This window comes from Elgaria multicarinata, chromosome 5 (assembly GCF_023053635.1).
Source record: "Elgaria multicarinata webbii isolate HBS135686 ecotype San Diego chromosome 5, rElgMul1.1.pri, whole genome shotgun sequence".
NCBI classification, from domain to species: domain Eukaryota; kingdom Metazoa; phylum Chordata; class Lepidosauria; order Squamata; family Anguidae; genus Elgaria; species Elgaria multicarinata.
In genome coordinates this window covers 20,132,847-20,151,956 of record NC_086175.1, presented here as the reverse complement: position 1 = coordinate 20,151,956, position 19,110 = coordinate 20,132,847, and the positions used below count along the sequence as shown (strand labels likewise).

Here is a 19,110-nt window from a genome sequence, read left to right as displayed (position 1 = left end):
CTGGAGGATGATCACCATATCCTGCCATGTTCTATGCTGAGTCACTGCACAGAAGGACAACATTCAGCCTAGGTGCCTTTATTATATTGATCAATATTAATTAATTCTAACATTTTTAAAAAAAAAATGGTACAGGATCATTGTGCAATAGTTATACATTAATGTATTTAAAAGTGTAGTGCTTTCCTAGTTTCTGTGGTAGTTGTAAACAGAAAGCAGCATTTCACTTAACTCCACATTTTTGTTTGTAATAGTTTTTTTTAAAAAAAGCACAAATTCTTTATTAAAAACAATGCACTGTAGCATAGTGGATAGGCTTCTTTGCATAATCTTCTGACAGGAGATTTCAAAGAAATGCCGTTGTCTACCAATACTATTTATTTTCATGGAAAACAAGCACATTGCTACTAATGGTGCTCTGTAAGTTTCATTGGGCAACTGTTCTATGCTTGTGACACCCAGTTCAGACGGACAGCCCCCCGTGTGTGCTTCAGAAGAACAGAGTTTAGTTGGGGATGGTATTTCTGTAAATGTAAAAATTGGGAGAAATGAATCTGTTTGGAGGCTGTTTATGCGGACACCTGATCTGCCCAATTACGGCAGGCCTTTGTTGTGCAAATTATAGTGGGCAGGTAAACAGCCATCACAAACAAACATCATTCTTGAAAACACCATCTCTACCTGGGAACCGGCAGGACTATATACTCCCCAAATACTAAGTGGCTGCTCATAGATCAGGCCGTAGCTTCTCAGGTGAGAGTAGTTTCCCATGCTATTTGTTTAACAACAACCCTTCTGATTGCCTGTCAGGTCCGTCATATGTTTCTGCAGGCTCTCTGCCCGTTCGTACAGAAGTACAGACATGCCATGCATGGGGATCACTTTGACAAAGGCATTTCTAGGAGGTGGCTGCCGGGTTGACAAACAGGTTCGTTTTCAGCCCAGTATCTAGGAATGGCTTTTCCATGCTGAAAGAGAGAAAGAAATACAACATACACTAAATTAGATAGCTATTACAAACAAAAATGAGTTAGCTTTCTGTAAAGCTTCAGCGGCAGCCTTAACCACCCCCTTTCATTGAGTCCATCAGCTCAGCTCATGGCAACTCATTCCCAAGGGCAATAGCCACTTTTTGCTGCCTGAAGCCTCATGGGGATGGAAGGGCCAGGCCCATTTTAGAGTCTTCGCATGTGAAACAGGACAAGGCCACAGAAATTAGATTAACAGCTTTTTATATTTTTGAATAAAATGAACATGGGGCAGGGAAGCAGAGAGGAATTACACATTTGTATTAATTGTAAAAAAGAAAAGGGAAAAAAAGAATGTAACTGTTAATGAAGTGACTTTACAGCCTTAGGCTGCAATCCTTTACTCACTCCCCAGGAAGTCCCAATGTACCTACTTCCGAGTAGACATTTATGGGATTGCACTGCCTTGTGGCTTCAGAGATTTCAACCAGCCCTGCCCACACTTTCAAGCATGTCCATGCAGCAATGAGGGCTAGAAACTTTTTTTAAAAATGGAAATTCTTGGAAAACAATGCTGCGCCCAATACCAATCTCATGATTTTGGACACAGCCTTGATGACCTTACCTTTGCTTTGAAAACATGAAATTTGTTCTGAGTTTCATAAGCGTGCACATCATTCTCTCTGCAACTGGTCTCAGCTCCAACTGTATCCATAAGGCTGCTAGTGTATGTCTGGGTGTTGTAACCACTATCCACCTAGGAAAAAGACATTGCGGGTCAAGAGAAAGGATACTGGAGGGTTGTTGATGGAGAGGACTACCAGATCCTGACACACGGGAAGAAGTAGGAGAAAAAGCAGCATGTAGACAGGGAGCTCAGCACAAACTTCTCCCTGGCAAATGATTATGGACAAACAGATGACTTGGCAGAGAAGACCAAGGGGAGGAAAGCTTGCTTCCTCCATCTCAGTAACATGAGCTATAGCAAAACTAGAGATGTGAAGGCTTAGAAAAAACCTGGAAAAATTAGGAAAAAACCGTTTTTTCCCAACGCTTTTTGGGTTTCCCCCCCACCAAAATTGGAAAAATGATGAATAAAATGTTTAAGACAAGGTGTTCAGATATTTACTTCTCCAAATGATTTCTAAAAACTGTACAGTATCAGATTATTACAATTTCTGTGCACTGAGGACAAGCAAGTCCAAGGTTGCAAACTGAGACTACAGCTCTCAAATGCAAGAGCAAGATGCATTTCTGCCTCTAGAGGCAGAAATTGAATTTCACCACTGAAATTGAAGCAGAGACTGAAATTGATAGTGATAGCTATAGCTCAGAATATGAGTCTGATTAAATTTCATGCATATTCATTGAACCTTGGTTTCCCCCTTTTTCTCAGTTCTTTTTATGGGAATGGGTGCTTTACGTCTTGACACTGGAGGATAGCGGAAACATAAATAATTTTCTTTGTTACTAATGTTGGTGGTTTCTTCTGTTGTTGTTTTAAACTGTTTTTTGCCTGCTCCTCATAAACTGGCAGAACCAAAGTGGTTCCTTACAGTTCAGTTGTTCCTAAGCATTCAGGTGCTTGTAACTCCATTTGTTACCAAAAAATAAAATAAAAATTAAAGTAAATTAAATTTGTAATAATTGTTTGAATACACTGTACTTTTAATATACCAAATGTAATAATTTTATGCCAGACCAACTTGGACATAATTACATTTTATGTTCCTAAAGTAACAAAGTGACTTTCAATCTGTAAAAAGTGCTAATATTGCATTATTTTAATTTTTCTGAAAATTTTCGTTTTTTCAAAAAAAACCCACGTTTCTTCCCCATTGCTTCAAAATTTCCAGAAATTTTACATCTCTAAGCAAAACCTGATGTTACATGACATGTTCTAGTCCTAGGATAAACATTCTTAGCTGAGACGTCTCCCTCGATCCTTTTGCCCAAGCTCAATGAAACAAAAACAGAGGGTCAATGAATATAGCTGAAGATAGTGAGACATTTTTCTTACCATTTTAACTAATCTGACCCCAGAATGGAGTACTCCAGGGTAGCAGGGCCCACTTCATTGGTTCAGCTGAGCGACCAGCTGCTATTTTGTTCCTCCCCTCCATGAACTATTTCCATTCAAGGTAGTAATTATGATGACCCTGTTCAGAAGACACCTTAAACCACAGCTTTAACCATGGTGAATAAGGCCATGGTCAAAGCCGTGGTTTAAGGTGTCTTCTGAACAGGGACGATATCTACTATGTGACTTTTAAGAACTCGTGCCTACGTTTATTTTCCTCTGCCTTTCTCATCCCTTTCTCCCCCATTTTGAGTCCTACCTTTCAGATTGTAAAGCACACAGGCAGGGACAGTCATGTTTTTTTAAATCTGTACAGCCCATCCATCTTCTCTCTATATATAAAACACTTAGGTATGTTTCCGTAAAGGCTTCAGCTGATACAGGTTGCTCGACTCCTCCGGGCTTTCCAAGGTAATCCTACCCCCCTTTCTGCTTCTTCACTCCCCACTCCCCGAAGGGGGCAGCACCACGGTCCGGAGCATAAGTGAGGCACGGCTGGGGCCCTTGGTGGCCGGTCGCTCGCCTGCTGCGAGCCCAAGCCCCAGCCTAATCTCATGCGAGCTGGGTGGGCGGCCCAAGGCTGATAGGAACCCAGGGGAGAGGGGGACACCTGCTCCCCCTCCCCTGACCTCCCTGCCCCCCAGGCCTGCCAGACCACGCTGTATCAGCGGCCTCCAAGCAGCCCGCGCCCCCGCGATGATATTTAATTAATAAACTTTAAGATATGCTACAACGGTGTATGTTATGCCGGGTACAGCTAGTATCATCTATAAAATATCTAAAACATTCTAACAAATTTTGTCTGTTTGACTGGGGCAAGAAAGGAACTTCAAGCAACCACACAGCTGGTTAAAAAATATAAAAGATCCCACAACCATTTGGAAAACAGCTGGACTCTACCAAGTCTCCAAGGGGAAGTACAAATTACTTTGCAAGGTCAAACCAAGGTCCATGTAGTCCAGCACTTGTATTCCCAACAGCAGCCAAGCAGATGCCTCCAGGACATTCACAAGCAGAGGATGGAAATAATGGCCTCCCCCCCACGGGGGTTTCTATTTAGGTATATCATAGAAAACAGCTGCCAATAGACCTACAGTATTCCCTAGTTGTGGGGCAGCCCTTGCTATACAGTCATGGGGTTGGATACTGATTTCGGCATATGCAACAGGGCTCACAGAATCAGATTTCCCAGCTCCCTCCAGCCCAACAAAAATGCTACGCAGACGGTTAAGGACCCTGCTCAATAGGGTAGACTGTGGTGCAGGGGGCTGAGTGGAAACCCCCCCTTTCAAAAAAAAATAATCAGGGAAAGTCACTTTCTGCGAGCACATGGGACTTTTGGTCTGATCCAGCGAAGTAATTCTTATTTTCCCTTGAGACTTGAGCATTGCCTAGATGTGTTGTAGGGCTGCCATGGGGGAAAAGGGGGCAGGGAAGTCCATTTTCACCAACGCCGCTATACATGCAGAAATCTGGATCGAACCGATGATCTCCAGGTGGCAAATTCAAAAGAGCACCAACAGGACGTAAGGTAAGAAGGGCCCAGAATGCTTTGGGTTTCACCCCACCAGACTTACCTGGAGGCTGCTGCTTTCATAGGGACTGGCACTGCTTTCAGCCAGAGGCGACATGCAAATGCAAGAACTGTCGAGATTCAAGCCAGCCACGGGCGCGCCACCGTTTTCAGCAGCTCCCTTGACCGAGTGCTCATCCAGCATCTCCTCTGGATCCACCATATCCACCGTAAGGTTTTCCTTGAAACTCTCAAGGTTATGGAGCAACGTCAACCCTTGTTGGTTGGTCTGGGAATGGTCTGGTGAAATGGACACCGTGGCAACCACCAAGCGAGTACCAGGCGCAAAGGCATCCCCATTCAATGGGCGCAGGCTGATGGTTGCCTCCGCCGGCAAGGGCCTTTCTGCCGACAAAGCCTTTGCTCCCTCCTGCTGCTCTCCGCTGAAACTTTCAGGCATCGAAGCTAGGTGGACAAGGGGGGCCTGATACAGTGCGGCTCCCCTGCATGCCACCAGTCTCATTGGAGAACGGTTCTTCAACGGAGAACATTCTGCATAGGAACTCCTAGGGCCAGGAGGAGCCGGCCGGCAGGTGCTTGAAACAGAAGGGAGTTCTGGAGAGCGGAAGGTAAATTGCCTTTGGTCTGCATGTGTGAGGGGGGAAAAAAGAGAAAACAAGACACAAACACACCAAGAATAAGTCAAACCACTCCCAAAGAAGTATCAAAACGGTTATTTTCTTAAAGGAGGCTACACAAATATGGGTCATGTAAATATTCTGGGTTGTAAAACAAAAGACAAAAAAAACCCCACCTTAGTGTTGATTTGAGGTGTGCTATGTTAGCAAATATAAAACACAGCCCTAATAGAAGAGGGCCTTTTTAACCCTCATGAAAAAGATGTGAAGGCCCAGGAAAAATATATATTTCTCCACACCCAGGAACGTATTTTTCCCCTCTGAAACATTTCGGAATATGGAATATTCTCTTTTAGAATCAAGAGGCCCGTCTAGAGGAAGAAGTAACAAAAAGAGGATGGAGAGGCGAAAATCACCTCCATTGCTGCTCCTGCCCTCTGAGGCATCCTTCTAACAGCAGCGCAAGCCACAGGATTGTGCCCTAAAGTTACAAAATGACTTTATAAAGGGGACTAAAAAATCCAGTATTGCATATTTTTATATTTCTCCCAAAGTTTCCTGGGAAAAGCCCCTCCCCCTCCCCAATGACTTCAAAATATCCAGAATTTAAATATTATATATATATATATATATATATATATATATATATATATATTAGAACAATCAGCCTTAACTCCCCCCCCCACTGTACAGTAATAGTAGTACAATATGCATTATATACATTCATCAATAAAACAAAATTTCCAGGAATTTCACATCTTGGTACCATGTCCATAGCAGATCTACTCTAGATAAAGTAGTCCTGGTTCTGTTCTGATTCAAAGATTAAGGCTGCAATCCTATGTATGTTTAGATAGAAAAAAAAAGTCCTACAACTCCCAGCGTTTTCCAGCTAGAGTACTGGGAGTTGCAGGACTTTTTTTTGGTCTAAACATGCATAGGATTGCCCCCTAAATGGTGTAATCCAAGGCATACCTGATAGTGGTGTCTTCCTTATCTGAAAACCAACTGGGGAAAAAGTTGGAGAAGCAATATTGGAAGGATTTCCCTCTGGAAATGAAGGACTGGGTAGGCTACCCAGGCTATAGGTCCTTGCACCTCCCTGAATAGGACTGGAGGAAAGTTGGCCCTTTCAACGTACAAGAAAAGTTCCAATTAATGTCAAACAAAAGTTGCACAACTAACATGTTAATGCAAGTGAAACTCAAACAATTCTGCCAAACAGCTCTGCCTATTCTTACAGCTCAGAATGACTCTTATTCCATCATAAGTCTCTTCAATATTAAATACGTTTCCTTGATTTAAATAAAGCCTCTAACTTTAGCTTATGCAAAACTTGAAATGTTTGGAAGGAAGAACTGTAATAATGTAATTTCAGTGTATGAATTAAATATTAAAATAGCCTGACCGAAAAGGCTCAGCATAGGCAAAAAGCAATGTATCACCAATATCTCGTGTTACAGAAAAAGAGTTCTGAGCATTTTTTAAGCGATGGACAGTTTCTGGTTAATGCTGCTCTGTACTAAACATGCAAAAGCATCAGTTAATCATAACTTGCACTCACAAATTACATGCACTCTGTCACCAAAGGAAAGCATACAGCCCCAACACCACTGCTTCCAACTGTGTTGATAAACCATGACTAGATGATATCACAATGACTGTGGGACAAGACACTGCACAAGTCCTGCTGTTACAACATGCGTTGAGCGTACTCATGGGCCTGAGCCAATTCCTCGAGGTAGAAACTACATCCCCCCAGTGGAACATCAGCATTTCAATTCCCCTCACCTCAGAATATGAGCTTTTAAGTATCGGCCACAAAACAACACAAAAGGTCACAAAAATGGAAATTTCAAGTGTTGTTACCTGAGCTAACAGCCAACATACTTTCCCCTAGAAATGGATTGTTCCCCAATGACTCTTACTTGAATACCAGCTGGGCTCAACCCAGGGTTCTCTCAGTGGTGGCCCCCACACCTCTGGAACTCCCTCCCCAGGAAGATACGGATGGTCTCATCACCTCTGGGTTTAAACACACGCACACCTTGGCTCAGTTCAGACAACACGTTAAGTCAACGCACTGTGAAAACTACACTCAACGGTTGACTTTTTAGGAGGCATTCCCCACACAACTTGTTCTAACTCCACTGTTGTGGGACCGTGGGCTACCGTGGAGTTGACTAAACTCCATTGCAACATTTGATTGACAGTTCCTCCGCCCTCTCTCCTCCCCTGATATCTCATCAGCCATCGCTGCAAAAAACAATCTCAGCAGCTCTCCTAGAGCGGTACTTGCTCCATTTGCCGCTCGTGCCAGAGAACTCTGTAACCAGTGGGAAGAGTCAACTCAATGCAACGGAAAACTCCATGGAGCCCACCATATAACACAACAGTTGTGCAGAAACTCCCCTCTGCACAGCGTGGATATCCCATGTGGAGTGTTTTCCAAAAAAACCTCCACCGTTGCATGGAGTTTTCCTGCCAGACAACACATTGTAAGCCTATGCGGCAGGGTCTTGCTATTTACTGTGTAATCTGTACAGCACCATGTACATTGATGGTGCTATATAAATAAATAATAATAATAATAATAATAATTTCTCAACGGTGGTGTAAAAACTCCACTGTGGAGTTCTAAAACGGTCGCTGAGGAATGTATTGTCTGAACTGAACCCTTAAATCACATTTAATCCAGTCTGATGCTTAAAAATCATTAGCTGCTGCATGCATGTGTGTAACCGTATGTTCATGTTTTCAGATTATAAGGTGCTTTGGTGACTGCAATGTGCCCTGAAAGGTAGGTTTAACTTCTTTTAAATAAATAAGTAAATAAAACGTTTTCTAGGCAGACTGCCACGCTAAAAATGAATTCTGCATGCCTCAGCACACCCACGTGTGCCCAGAACAAACACCTTACCGAGCTAGATGTATTTAGGGGACTTCGACAGCGGACCGGAGAAATGTCGATTGAACAGAGGATTCCAAGGGAGGCTGGAACATTGTGTGGGCTTTGAGGAGAAGGGGATAGGTTCTCAGAGGAGAGGCTTCCATTCTCATCTAAAAAAAGCTTTCTTCTCAGCGAGGAAGTACTCAGGCTTTCCTGAGACTGGTCGGCTAATTCATCGGGTTTATAATATTCACCTGAACAACAGTATAATCGGAGGTGTCAGGAAATTTATTTCTGCATACTTGCAAGTCAAGTTATCATCGTTTATGTAGCTAGCATTACATCAGGCTCTGTTGGTGTGAAGGTTTGAGGCCTACACAGGCTTGGGTTTGGTTTAAGCCCAAAAATCTCCTGATGGGGGAGGGGGGCATTCGTGAGTTTTATTTCCCCCCTAAAGAAGTTAAGTTTCATTTCCCCAGTTTTAAGTTACTTGATTATATAGTTTCAGTTCTGGGGGAGGGTATAAAAAGGGGTGGAGTTAGCCCCATGTGGCACAGAGCGGTAAAAGCAGCAGTTTCTGTAGCTGAAACTCTCCCCGCGGCCTGAGTTCGATCCCAGCAAAAGCTGGTTTCAGGCAGCCGGCTCGGGTCGACTCAGCCTTCCATCCTCCCAAGGTTGGTAAAATGAGTACCCAGCGAGCTGGGGGAAAGGTAATAACGGCCAGGGAAGGCGACGGCAAACCACCCCGCTATAAGGCCTGCCAAGAAAACGTCAGCAAAAGCTGGCGTCCCTCCAAGAGTCAGTAATGACTCAGTGCTTGTACGAGAGGTTCCTTTCCTTTACTTAACTGCACAGGGAGATAGGGAAGAACTACAGAGAGAGCTGCAGAGAGAGTCTCTGAGGAAGAACAGCTGGGGGGTTGGGTGGGGGGTGTCCCACTGATGTGTGAGACCGAAGCCCAAATACCAGTATGTTTTATTTATTATTTTATTTATTTAATACATTGATATACTGCTTACCATATTTTAAAAAATCTCTAGCTTAAAGCTCTTACTGCCAAATCACTTATTGTTATTTACATTTATATCCCGCCTTCTTTCCTCCAAGGAACCCATAATCCTCCTCCTCCTCCTCTCCACTTTATCCTCACAACAACCCTGTGAGGTGGGTTGGGCTGAGAGTCTGTGACTGGCCCAAAGTCGCCGAGTGGGGACTAGAACCCGGATCTCCCGGCCCCCAGTCCAACACCTTAGCCACTACACCATACTGGCTCTCATTAGGAGAGGCACTTTAACCTTTTACAATAGAGGAAAAAATGGCACAAAGGCCAGGAAATCACCAAATGCTTGGTGGTTCGGGAAAGGGGGGTGTCTAAGGAACCCTGAGGGCCAGATTGGGACCCCAAAAGAAGCGGATGCTAGCCCCAGGGCCAAAGGGCTTGCACCGCTGCAGTAAACAAAGACGTTTAAAAAAGCCCCAGTAACTGGTTTAGACCACTCCTTTCACGCGAATAACTTTTGCTGAAATCCTGCACCGTTTCAGCTGATTCAATCCCACGGACTGCAGCCAAGTCACAGCTGGAACTGTGCTATGAAACAGGCTCGCCTTCTCCCACTTTGAGTTCTCTAAGCATGTTGAACTGCGACTCCCAGCCCGGATGGCCATACTGGCTGAGAATGATGGGAGTTGCAATCCAACTGCAGTAAGGATCATGAAGATCAAAGCATGTGAGGTGTTTGGGGATGTTAACTATTATATATTCTCATTAGATCACTATCTGCATAAAATGCCATTCCTACTGTAGCCCTTTTTACTGAGATTCATTTCAAGTTGAAGGACATCAACTAGATGGATATTTTTCAAAGTTACATACCTAGTATTTTTTCCATGTCAAAATCTACAGGGAGAGATAATACAGTCTGGCAAGCAGCTGCAAAAAATAAACAGAACATGAGGGGCAAAATCAGTAGGATCAAAGCAGGAAAAAAGAAACTAAGTCCACCAGTAATTAAAGAATGGCTATGTTCGAATATCCATATTTGATGAAACCATGACTCATCAAAACAGGAACAAGCCTAGTCAACCCTTATGCTCATATGTTCCGCCTTCCCATTTCTTCTTTCGGCAAAACTGTGAGGAAATTGGAAGCTTTTGCTTCTGTTTTTCATTAACCACAGTTGGGCATGTCATCCAAATTTTGAACTATAGTTAAACTTAACTATGGGTTGTTCAAACAAGCCATAACCCCAATTGAAACTGGCTTGTTTCAAACAAACTTTAACAAAGATTCACCATAGTTTGTCAAGTTTGAAAAAAAACAACAACAAGGAGCAGTTAATCAAAAATAGCAGCCCGCTTCCAGTCTTTTCCTTTCAACTGTACCAGAAAAGAACCGGGAAGCACATGAGCCAAAAGCTCAAATGGGCCTCATTTCCATCATGATAAACCATGGTTTATCACAGGAGTGAGCAACCTGTGGCCCTCTAGATGTTTTGGCCTACAATTCCCATTATCCCTCACCATTGGCTATGTTGTCTAGGGCTGACTGAAGTTGCAGACCAAAACATCTGGAGGACAAGTTGCCTAGTCTTGCGTTATCATGTCCAAACACAGCCAAAGCAAAACCTACATTGACTGTGTTTTGCCACAGCCTAAAGCACCCTTCCCCAATGTGGTACCCTCGAGATATTTTGGACAACTGCCATAATGATTTGTTATCTGGCTGTGGCTGACAGGAGTTGTAGGCCAAAACATCTGGAGGGGACTACACTGGGGCAGGCTGACCTAGAGTGAGTCAGTAGGTAGCCTACCCTGCCCCACCTACCCCTAAAAATTCTTCCTGCATTTAGAGAGTTAGCACCTCAGGGAAACTCTTCTCCCTGACAGGTATGTGCAGCAGCATGCAAACATGTAATGCCCCCCTGACCAATCGAGGACCAGCTTTACTGCATGATGAGCTGTGTGTCTACTAGGCCTTAGATAAGTGAAATTTACATAATAATGGTAAATATCCCAAAATTGGACAACTGAACACACGTTCCAGAATAATCAAAAGGCATATATTCTTCTTTCAAGCTTTCTGCCCCCACCCAAAGAAACAAAATAAATTTTGCACAAGTGGGGAATGCAACCTATTCAAGGATCACAGGAGTGGAGGCCACAGAGAAAGTCTGTAAGAACATGCCTATCCCCCCCCCCCGCCCCTTCTGTTTCTCCCTCCATCTGGGTAACGGAACAAATATATTTCTGACTCAGTAATTTACGGAACTGGGGGCTTCTTAGAATCCCACCAATTTCATGGGAACTCACAAATGAGTTTTAAGCCTTCATCAATTCTAGCCAGGGCACGAAATGTACACACTTCTGATTAGGCAGAGAGACCAACATTTGGGAAACCTTTTCTTAGCTTACAACGAATGGAGAATCTATTCCACTGGGCATGTTCCCCTTTCTCATCTTGTCTCATACAAACCATTACTCTTCCCAGCCTCCACGACTACTTCTCTGCCAACTGGCGAAGCATTACTTAGATCAATACCTGCAAGACAGTAAGCGCTCATATAAAATCTGAACTAATATTAATACAGAAGCGGTAAAGAGGATAATTTAATATGCTTAGCAATACACTCAAAACTTCACATATTTTTGGGAGTCAAGTTTGGATAGTTCAAGCAATAAAGTTAGCCAGATGGAAGCAGAAGCAAGAACTGTTTAAAAAAAAAGAAAGTCTGGAGTAAAAAGGCATCAAGAATGGGTTAGTGGCTATCTTGTTAGAGATGGGCCTGATCCGCACATTTACAACAAGACAGAGTGTGAGTTGTTGTTGAATCGTAGGTTGTGTGTGAAACCTGCACTATGGTTTAACTCTGGGTTGTTAACCACAAACAGGCCAGGAAAAGAACCCATGGTTTGTTACTGGTTTGTGATAAACAACCATAGTGCAAAGTTTGCACATATCAACAACCCACGGCTCAACGATAATCCATGATTCAATAATAACCCCTACTCAGGTTTGTCATCATGTGCAAACAAGGTTATGGTGTCACTTCCCTTATCCCTTGCACCTCCCCACCCCTCAATTTTGTAGTTGTATTGAGGTTGTTGTTTTTAATTTAAGCTCAGTATTCTCTGTTTTGGTCTGTGTGTTGAAGTCCTTTGGCCTCTGCCAAATACCCACATCCATACCTGGCTTATCAGCATTTTCTGTAACTTTGATACTACTTTCTGTAACTTTGATGCCAACTGGGCAGAAATTAAGAGCACATCAAACTCTATCCCATTCATCATAACTCCTTAGCCAATGCCCCTATCTTTTGGAAATTCTGGCAGGTTTCTTCTTTAAAGGGCACCTCTATGCAGTCATTTTCATAGAAATTGCCCCCAGGAAAAGGGTTAGCAAATCCCTTTTTGTTAACTTCCGAAGTATAAATGTTGCTCATCCACAAGAATTCATGCCACTATCATTCTTGGCAGCACCTCTACAATGTATATATAAAAAATGCCTACAAAACCACAGCAGAGGGCAGGGAGGGAAGGAGGAAAACCATTTTTTAGTCCATCCCCTCCCTAAAATTTAACAGGCACCCAACACAGAAAATCCTAAACTTATCATTCTGAAATGTTGCAGGTTTCTTTCTTAAAGGCACCTCTATGAGAAAATTCCAGGGGGAACATTTCCACCCAATTTCCCAAAAATCCATGGGAAAAAATGGGGGGAAATGGTATTAAACCTCCCACCCACCCACCCCATTTTTCTGCTGTTGCTTTCCAGGTCTTCACATCTCTAATAGATCTAGATCATCCATATGCATCTTTTTACAAAAACCAAGCCAAAGACGCATAGGGTCCTATATGTCAAAAACAGAAGCTTGAAGACTTTTGCCAGCAAGCCTTTATGAACAACTTGCAACACAGCCCACTTTAGCTGGTGGACATTAGCCTGGTTCAGACAACACGCAAAACTATGCTGCTTAACCACAAAATGGTTAACAAAATGCATTGACCTTAATGTATTCCATTAACTATTTTGTGTTTAAGTAGCATTGTTTAGCGTGTTGTCTGAACCAGGCCATTAAGCTGCTGTTTGGCTCCACTGAAACTAACAAGATGAAGGCCAGTTAAACGTTTAAGTACCAAGACCATTGCTGTTTGCATTGGAAGTTTGAACCTTTCCAGTTCTGATAACAGAGGTGGTACTTACATCGCGTTGAATTCAGTTGTGAAACCTGTTTGCCGTTGTGATCGGTCCAAGGAGATGGAACAATGATGCTTTTGGTGAAGAACTAAAAGGAAAAGGATTAAATAGACGTGCACCATGATATCACAGCCATTGCAGTTGGCAATCAATTTACAGAGCAATCCGACGCACGTCTGCTGAGAAGCAAGACACTTGGAGTTCAGTGGGACTTACTCCTGGCTAAATGTGCACAGGATGGCACCCTAACAGCAAAAACACCTGACATTGCTCTGTACAAGACTAGTGTAGGACCTGACAGCAGCAAGTTTTTAATAGGGGCTAGCAGCATTGATTTTGCCACTGTCTCACTCCTGTGCCAGACAGGTAAAGGGCTCCAACTTCCCCCTCTTTAGTGCACTCATAAGTAGCAACAAAGGCTCAACAATGGGCACTTTCTACAATTGTCTACACAGCATTGCCCTGTCCCTTCTGTCCCCCTCACCACACACACACACACTGTAGCCAATACACCTTTATCCTCACCACTAATCAATCTAGACAAACAACTCATCACATGGGCAAAGTCCTTCCTGGACTGTGCCACTTTCCTGGACTATGTGCTAGGAAGCTCCCTGACAACAGGAAGAAGGAAACAACAACACAGCCCCATAGGAACAAACTATGCCAGGAAGAAGACTAGGCTATAACTCTTTCTCACCTTCCCCGACGTGGTGCCCTCCAGTTTCTTTGGATTACAACTCCCATTGGCCCCAGCCAGCATGGCCAATGGGAATTGTAATCTCAAACATCCAGACAGTACCATGTTGGGGAAGACTGAGCTAGGCTTCCTATGTGTAGAAAGCTTTTGTTTTAAAATTGAGGGAAACATTTCTATCTCCACCACCCACAAAGATAACCCACCAGCAGCATGAACTTAGATATTTCTTGCTCACGTTTACTACGCAATAGGCGCCAGAGCTCAACACCATCTCTTAGGATCACGCACCTATAAATACGTGTTACAATATGCCCAGTGTAATGTCAAAACATTCATTTCAAGAGGCTACAGTACTGATCATTACCTCTTCAATGGCTTTTTGTCTTTTGTCTTCCATCTCTTTATCTAGTCTACAAAGTGTGAATAAAACACAAAATGAAACAGCGTTCTTAGTTCATTGCATCTCACACAGAAGCAGCAGCAGAACAGGCCAGATACAGTATAAAACGAAAGGATCTTCGCTTTCTGTTTTGATCACTGGTTCTGTTTGCTACATGCAACAGAAGTCAACTGACCTGGCTTGGCTTAAATACAGTGCTTGACGGCGTATGTCTTCAGAGTCTATTTCCACAGGATTTATTAAAGCAAGTTCATCTATAGACCATGTAAATTTTCCTGGAGTCTAGAGAGGGAAAAAGAACAGAAAGACATACATTGCAATTAATGTCGTGTTTTCTGAAGAAAAGCATGCGCACACACAAATATCTAGTAGTTTTAGTACAACAGATTCCTTTACTGTGGTTTTAAAATTACAGTGGGGTTACTTAGAAGCTTAGTGGAGGTCCCCCAGTAAAGAAGACCAGTAAGAGCAGACAAGCTTCTCCAACAGCTCCCAATCATCTCCTGCAATGCACAGACACAGGAAAACGGGTTCTATAGCACCTCAACTCCAAGAAGCCCCTTCCAGCATAGCGAATGGCCAGGAATACTGGGAGTTGGAAGTCCAAATCAGCTTGAGATCTACTTTCTGCCCACCCCTGTTCTAAACTGAGGTCTCAGGGGAGACATTAAAATACCACTGTCTAGTCTCCATCCTGGCTCAGGAGACATAGAGTTCATTTTACCCAGTTCCTCCTACCCAACAACCTTGGTGCTGGTGAGTACAAGGTTGGTAAAATCAAAAGAACAAATATCTCTCTTCCATGACCTAGTGATAGAAGAGCAAACTGATCTGGTAGGTTTCAGATTATGGACATATGATTGGATGAGGTAGGAGGGCTTGCACTGGCCCACCAAAGGTTGCATGGCCCACCATCAACCTTGAGTCAGAGGTCAAGGAAGTGGAATTCAGAACTGGACTCTATTTGGAAGATGTGAACCATATCCAAAGTGAAGAAACACTTTCTAACGCGACTTAGGAAACCTTAAATGCCATTTTGAAAATGAACCTTTGCATGAGCTAAAGGAATGCATACAGCAACACAAGGCAAATTACATGTCTTACCACTGAGGATTTTGTGGATTTAAAAATTGTCGGACTGGACACAATCTGTTCCTGTAGGTGGCTATAATCACTCGGACTTTCAAAGGGGTTTTGGACAGTGAGCTGACTAGGTGTTCCTGGTGTAATCTGCATCTTAACATCTTTTGTATCACTCATAACAGTTAGCTGTACCTAGAAAGTAAACAAGGAAGTTATTTCCATTAGACGTCTTTAAGGGGCCACAAAGATTATGCACAACGGCCATCAAATTTCCTACCCCCGGGGAACCCTTTGCACTTTAATTAGTCTGCTGTGGAAAATATGTGCACCCTGCAAGTTTCAAAAGACCTGGAGACACATTGTAGGAGGCCACACAGTTGGTACGGAATGTAGTCAGTACTGGTTGAAAGAGGAACGCACCCTGGCATAGGGTGACCATATGAAAGGAGGACAGGGCTCCTGTATCTTTAACAGTTGTATTGAAAAGGAAATTTCAGCAGGGATTATTTGTATATATGGAGAACCTGATGAAAATTCCTCTTCATCACAACAGTTAAAGCTGCAGGTGCCCTGCCCTCTTTTAAATCTGGTCACTCTAGTATAGCTCCTGCAGCTTTAACTGTGGTGATGAGGAGGGAATTTCACCAGGTTCTCCATATATACAAATGACACCTGCTGAAATTCCCTTTTCTATGCAACTGTTAAAGATACAAGAGCCCTGTCCTCCCTTTCATAAGCCTACATTTGCAGGATTTATCCTTCGCCCTTTAGCCAAAAACACTTCCAGGGTAGCTTACAAAAATAAGTAGCATGGCGGTCCCATATTGCTATTTAAAGGCACAGGACCAGGGCTAAGGGGGGGGGAGGGGAGGGCGGCAAACCTGTATTCCAAGCTCTCTTGCCACTACACACTGCAGGTATTGGAAGAAAAGCTGTCTTGCAAGGAATGTTACCGGCTGTCTCTGAACTTATTAAGGAACCCCATAACTCCTCAGAACTGTTTAAAACCCACTGGGGCTCTTTACACAGGAGGAGGAGACTTTTGCTATTAGCAATTCTACAAAGTTTGAAAAGTGATTCAATAACCCCGTTCAGACAACACACTAAGCCACGGTGGTCAAGTATTTTGAGCTAAACATTATGGCTTAGTGTGTCGTGTGAACCATGACTTAGCATGTTATGTGAACCATTCCTAATCATGGTGGCTACATAACTATGGTTTAAACATGCTCACTAACCTTTTGCTGCAAAAGGGTTAGTGGCCTAACCATGGCATAGTGTGTTGTCTGAACAGGCCCAACGGGTTGTTAGCCGGTCACCTCCATACACTCCCTACAAGGCACTATCAGTAACTGTGGGTAGGATTACACTGGATCAGTTTCAGTTGGTGAGTACTGATGATGTGGACAAGCTGCTTGGGCGAGTAAGGAAGACAACTTGTCCTCTCGATCCCTGTCCTTCTTGGCTGGTCGCCCAGGGAGGAGATGCAGTTAGACTACAACTACAACATATTATTAAAGCATCTCTTAGAGAGGGGAGTTTTCCACTATGTTTAAAAGAAGCAGTGGTATGGCCACTTCTAAAAACAGCCCTCCCTGGACCCCCTGGATCTTAATAATTACAGACCAGTATCAAATCTTCCATTTTTGGGCAAGGTGATTGAGAGGGCAGTTGCCTTCCAACTCCAAGCAGTCTTGGATTATACAGATTTTCTAGACCCATTTCAAACCAGCTTTAGGGCAGGATATGGAGTTGAGACAGCTATGATCGCCTTAGTGGGTGATCTCCGCATGAGTATTGACAGGGGGAGTGTGTCCCTGCTGGTACTTTTGGACCTTTCAGCAGCTTTCGATACCATCGACCATGGTATCCTTCTGGAACGCCTGAGGGGTTTGGGAATCAGGGGCGCAGTGCTTCTGGTCCTACCTCTCAGGTGGATTCCAGATGGTGATGCTTGGGGATAGTTGCTCAAAAAAGGAGCTGTTGTATGGCGTACCACAAGGTGCCATCCTATCCCTAATGCTGTTTAACATCTACATGAAACCGCTGGGAGAGTTCATCCGGAGGCATGGGGCGGGGTGCTATCAGTATGCTGATGACACCCAAATATATTTCTCTATGCCTTCAATAACAGCATCAGCTAAGGCTAGTGTGTCTCCTCTGAATGAATGCTTGGAGGCGGTAATGGGCTGGATGAGGAAAAACAAACTGAAGCTGAATCCAGACAAAACAGAGTGCTTGCTGTCAAGGGCTCTGACCTAGGTTTGGAGGTGTGTCAGCCAGTTCTGGATGGGGCTACACTCCCCCTGAAAGACTGTTTGCAGTTTGGGGGTGCTCCTGGGTCAGTCGCTCCAAATGACAGCTCAGATAGATGTGACAGCCAGGAGTGCCCACTCTCAGCTTTGGCTGGTACGCCAGCTGCGCCCCTTCTTAGAGTCAGAAGACCTAAAGACAATAGTGCACACGCTGGTAACCTCAAGGCTTGACTTCTGCAATGCGCTCTACATAGGGCTACCATCGTACCTAGTTCGGAAACTTCAACTAGTTCAAAATATGGCAGCCAGGTTGGTCATCTAGGGGTGAGCATATTACCCCAAAATTAAAATCACTCCACCAGCTGCCAATTAGTTTCCAGGCAAAGTACAAAGTGTTGGTACCTTTAAAGCCCTAAATGGTTTGGGTCCAGGTTACCTGCAGGATCGCTTTCTCCCATATTGGTCCTCTGGGGTGAACTTACTTCAGTCAGCTAAAACTAGGCTGACATCAGTTTCCCAGAGGACCTTTTCTTCTGTCGCCCCCAGATTGTGGAATGGCCTGCCGGAGGAGAGTTGTAAAATTAACTCTGTGTGTGATTTTAAGGCAGCTTTAAAGACTAGCCTTTTCCAGCAGGCCTATCGAGATCAATGTAAAATCGAGAATTTTTAAGATGTATTGATTCCTGTTCTAATGTTGTTCCCCACCTCGATCCAAAGGGAGAGGCAGGTAAGAAACAAATTTATTATTATTATTATTACTATTACTACTACTACTACATTCCATTCAACAAAGTAACACTGACAGAATGATCCTGCCTGTTTTTAAAACCACGTTAGTCAAGACCATAAAAAAACCCTGCTGAATCAGACCAAGGGTCCATCCATCCCACCACTCTTGTTCCCACAATGGCCTACCAGGGTCCCACAAGCAGGACCCAGTGCAACAGCCCCATCTTTCCAATAGCAGCCTAGCCGAAAACTAGGAAAAACGGCAGTCTTAAAGTGGGGTGCTTAGCCAGGAAGGCAGTATAATAAGCAACGGCAGGTGCGTTGATCTCCAGGCGAGTAAGCCTTGGCCCGCGAAAGCCCCCGAAGGATGAAGCAAGCTTTCAAAGCCCCGGAACCTTTTACCTGCAATCCTGCCGACGACCCTTGGAACCCCTCGCCGGCCACTTCATTCAGGCTCAGCTCTTTAACTTCTCTTCCTCCGCCGACCAATCAACGAGAGCGGCTGCCACGGGCGCGACCAATCACGGCTCAGAGCGGGAGCTTTTTTGTATCCATTTGAACGATCGCCCTGTTACCGACCGGTTCGTGAGAGTAAAAGGACTGGGTGGCGGTGGGTGGATCTGAGAGGGGGCGGGGCCTCATTCAAAACAAATCGCACCT

At 44.0% G+C, this 19,110-nt stretch overlaps 1 protein-coding gene across 1 annotated transcript; it reads right to left on the bottom strand.

Moving 5' to 3' along the window:
* Nucleotides 1-579: 579 nt before the first annotated feature.
* BORA (BORA aurora kinase A activator) lies at nt 580-18,945 on the bottom strand. Its single transcript, XM_063127431.1, has 12 exons — nt 18,853-18,945; nt 15,488-15,658; nt 14,559-14,665; nt 14,348-14,393; nt 13,290-13,371; nt 11,562-11,627; nt 9,963-10,019; nt 8,120-8,343; nt 6,175-6,328; nt 4,626-5,206; nt 1,594-1,725; nt 580-968 (listed from the first exon to the last, which is right to left on the bottom strand). Exons 2-12 carry the CDS (start codon nt 15,641-15,643, stop codon nt 879-881), a joined length of 1,695 nt encoding a protein of 564 aa, XP_062983501.1. The 5' UTR covers nt 15,644-15,658; nt 18,853-18,945; the 3' UTR covers nt 580-878.
* Between the last annotated feature and the right edge of the window lie 165 nt (nt 18,946-19,110).